The sequence below is a fragment of the Apaloderma vittatum genome, unplaced genomic scaffold (assembly GCF_000703405.1).
Source record: "Apaloderma vittatum isolate BGI_N311 unplaced genomic scaffold, ASM70340v1 scaffold25984, whole genome shotgun sequence".
Classification (NCBI taxonomy): Eukaryota; Metazoa; Chordata; class Aves; order Trogoniformes; family Trogonidae; genus Apaloderma; species Apaloderma vittatum.
Window position 1 is genome coordinate 1 of NW_009712511.1, and position 3,980 is coordinate 3,980.

The 3,980-nt window shown below is 52.3% G+C and overlaps 1 protein-coding gene across 1 annotated transcript in view; it reads left to right on the forward strand.

Moving 5' to 3' along the window:
• Positions 1 to 2,932: 2,932 nt before the first annotated feature.
• Positions 2,933 to 3,980, forward strand: part of LOC104272908 (H(+)/Cl(-) exchange transporter 5) — a gene marked incomplete at its 3' end in the record, with an annotated part of 6,815 nt that continues 5,767 nt past the window's right edge. The window contains exon 1 of the mRNA XM_009868023.1: positions 2,933 to 3,080. Within this exon, the coding sequence (XP_009866325.1) occupies positions 2,955 to 3,080 (126 nt within the window). The remainder of the gene's footprint in view (positions 3,081 to 3,980) is intronic.

Here is a 3,980-nt window from a genome sequence, read left to right on the forward strand (position 1 = left end):
GCGGCTGCCCTTGTCTCCCGGGCTGGTGATTCCTGCAGCCCCGCGGGTTTGCTGGGTTGGAAATGACAGAGCCTGGAACTTTAACAAGCACCAGCTTTTCTCTTTTTTTTTTTTTTCCGTTTTTTTTTTTTCAGCCCAGCAGACTCTGAAGTGGAGCATTAACCCATCTTGGGGAGAAGAGGTGATCAAAATGCTGACAAATCCCTGTTTAAAAACCGATGAACCGTACTTCTCTAACAGGGGCGCGTTTAACTTGCTGTCTGCAGGCGGTAAATGCTGACTGAGCGATAGCGTGCCTTAGGAACCGGGGAGACCTGTAGGATCATCTCGGTTGTGCTTTGGCAACGTGTTACTGAGCTCATTTTCTCCCTTTATTCCTACCTGATTATCCTGGGATCCTTGATTTGCAGCAAGCTGAGGCAGGAAATACGATCTTGATAAATATTTATGGCCGTCAGCCATTTTATAGTTCGGTATTACTCCTGGCAAAAAATATAGGGACTTCTTTTTCATTACCTTCTCTCGGCCGGCTGGCCAATCCGCTTGCGCAACCGTGAAATCGTGTGTTTCTGGACACCTCAGGGACCTCGTTTTTGCTGGGGACACACCGACCCACAGCCCCTGTGGCGTGGCGGAGCTGACTCCGTGCCCTCGGGGTCTTGTTCGTGCTGTTCCGTGGCAGCTCTGAGCTGAGAGAGCGTTCCCAGGGCGGCTAAAAGTCGCTGGTCTGGGCAGTTATTCCAGAAGAGCGAGCAAGGAATGACCCTGATCTCATCTTCTCGCGGAAAACACTTCTTGGAGGGTTCTGCGAGCGGGGCTCGTCGCCGCTTTGTTCGTGTTTGAAGTCTCCGCAGCCTTTGCCGTGAAGGTCTGCAGCTCCGCGCTGGATGGGCGGCTCGGTTGAGCTGTGGGACGCGCTGGTGGCCTCGTGAGGGGGGGGTTTGTAAGGGGGCTTGTGGCAGGGGTCCCGTGGGGCTGGACCCGGCTGCCTCTTTCTGTCAGGGTGATTTATTCAGGGAGACTTTGGTCCGTCCGAGTCCTAGGACAGCGCTTGGGATCGCTTGAACGGGGAAGTCTCTGCCAGCCCGTGTGTTTGGTGGTGCCAGGTCGTGCGTTTGCAAGTTGTCGGCCTCGTAAGTGCAGAAGTGTTAAAACCAGGACCGTTCCTCAGAGCTCTCGGCAAGCGCGCCCCGTGTCCTTTGCAGCGCGAGTTGGGCAGGTGGGGCTTGGGAACATCTCTGGAGCACTTCAGGTAACCTTATTCTGTCCCAGATGAAGCGCGGAGCCTTTTCAAGTGGGCTGTTTTGTGGTAGCTGTCAGTTATGCTACATGACTCATCTTGTTTTCCTGCGGCTTTTTCTCTGTTCGGAGGCAGCTGTGCCAGCCTGGGAAACGGGCTTGGAAGACGTCAGATGTCTCTTCTCCTCCCTCTTGCTTTTAGATGATGGGGTAGGGAGCAATCGTTTGACTTAGTTACTTCTCCCCCTCCAAAGATATCTTTTCCCTGGTGGTATCTACAACCTCAATGCACTAAGTGAAATGTTAAACATTATCCTGTATGAGAGTTTTAATATTCCTCTTCCCCTCCACCTTTCAGTTTTACCGGATTTGGGGGTTTCCATCTATTTCTTTTTGGTCTCCTGGATGACTGCAAGCTCCACATGCCTTACAGAGCCGTGCTTACACTTACTCTCCTGCCCAGGTCTGAAGAACCAGCCTCCCTACCCGTGTGCCTGCACCCTCGGCAGCTTTCGGTAGCGAGGTGTTTCTGGGGGAAGAACACGTGTGGTTTGGGGGAGCTGCTGGGAGGACGCAGGGACGTGCTGTGGGTTGCCAAGCAAACCATTTCTGATTGTTTTAGGCTGGTGGTTCCCAGCTCGGGCGAGAAATGGGTGACTGAAGGCTTTCAGCTTCTTGCTGCCTTCTGGTTTATTTTCTGAACTCCCTCTGGTTTAGCCGCCGGCGGAGATTGCCCGACGTGCGTGTTGGCTGCCTGGCACCACCGTGCTCCTCTCCAGCAGCCAGCGTGCGTTGTATGAGACGCTTTAAAGGAGCCGGGGAGTTCGAGCTGTAAACTCACGGCACAGCTCCCCTCTCTGCCCGCTCCAAACGCAGAGAGCAAGCACCGCGCCTCGCTGCCCTGCCGGCGGGATTTCCTTCTAGTGAGGTTTTATTTTTTAGAGAAAAAAAAAACCAAACCAGCAAACCCAAGCACCACCAGCCCCCCGGGATGGCAGCACCGCAGGTGTGATCTTAGCTTGGGCGGTGTTAGAGCCACAGAGGGTGCTGCTGGGAGTGGGAATGGCAGGAAAGGCTTCTTGAGGGAGCTTCAAAACTTGTCCTTGGCGTGTAAAGTAGCATCTGTCGTATTTCCTGAGGATGCTTTAGCCTGGTGGCTGGCACACCGCAGGGCACCCTTCGCCTCCGCTGAAGTGTCACGGTTTCTTGCAGTAACCCAGGTGGGTCTTGCCCTTTGAGCGTTCGGTGGCTCAAAAAGAGAAAAAAGCAAGAGGTAATTGCTGAAGGATTCAGTCAGTGTTGACTTGGAGCAGGGGCCGCAGTGCTTGCACAAGCAAAGGAATGAAGCTTGAGCTGAGTTGCACAGAAAAACTCGTCACATGCCCGTCTGTCAAGAAAACTGCTTGATTTCCTTGGCCAAGGTTTAAAAGACCTTTGCTTTGTTATTCCCTCGCCGTGTTTCAACACCTTCTGGGGAAGGATGCGCCTGTCCTGCCCAGGTCGCCCCGAGAGCCTCACTTGGGGACGTTTAGCTCAACAAACAGCTCGTTAGTTCTTTGCTTCCACGGAAATTTGCATTTTTTTCTCCCCAAGTTCGTGTTTCGGTGGTGGGTGTGGTTTGTTGTTGTTTTGTTTTTCTTTTATAAAAAGGATGAAAAGTAACAAATGCTCCATTTTCCCCCCTTCCAGGGTTTTCCTCATATAATGGAGGAGGGATGAACGGCTCGAGCACGATGATGGATTTCCTGGAGGAGCCCCTTCCCGGCGTGGGCACCTACGAAGATTTTAACACCATAGACTGGGTGCGAGAGAAGTCCAGGGACAGGGACAGGCACAGGGAGGTAAGATTTCTCACCCGTTTTGCTGGCATTGAGGGCAGAATGACCAACTTGCTAGAGCTAAGCATAATTCTGCTGCCCGGACTAGGGAGGCACTTTCTAGAGAGACGCCAGCTGTGGGGGGATTGCCCTGAGGGTGAGAACCCAGAGCCGCTCCGCAGGATCGTTAGTTTGAGGGAAAAGAACACTAAATTGGACGTGTTGCAGGTTACCAGTTGCCACTTCTGAAGGCTTCTAGTTTTCCAGAAAGCTTTAGTGGATTTCTGACATGTGTACTCAACGCCTCAATGGCCCGTTTTCTGAGGCCGTGACAAACCTGCTGGAGGCTGAAGCGTGGCAAAACCTGCAGTCCCACTCCTGTGCTATTTGGAAGAATTATGTTTCTGCTGCCTGATTTATAACGGAGGACTCTAAGCACCCACGATCCTGTTTATTGATAAAGAAGTGGGCTGTTCTTCTGCTTGTGCAATTGCACTTACAAGTGATGCTCTTCCTGTTGGGGTTTGCGCTGCACGTTTGAGAAAACTAAGTGCAGTTCTTTCAGAATTCATTCCCAGGCCTTCACCTCTCCCTGAAATTAAATATATCTGCTTAGAAAGCAAGGGGTACTTTAAATCACGTACCGATGTCCCCAGCACGCTCCTGAGTCACGAGGAGCCCTTGCTGGCAGAACTCTTGACTGATTTCAACTTGTCTCTTTGCTTGCCAAAATATTTTCTTTTCTTTTTGGTCCCCTGAGCCTCACAGAAGGGCTCGGGTCTCGATAACAGAGCACAAACTGAAGGCAGCCCCTGCTGGGTGTGTGAGCGTGCACAGGGCAGTGCAGTGCCCAGACAGGAGCGGGTACAGACCCTCCTGCCCAAAAAACTGTTCCCGTCTAGGGATTAGGAGGACAAAACCACC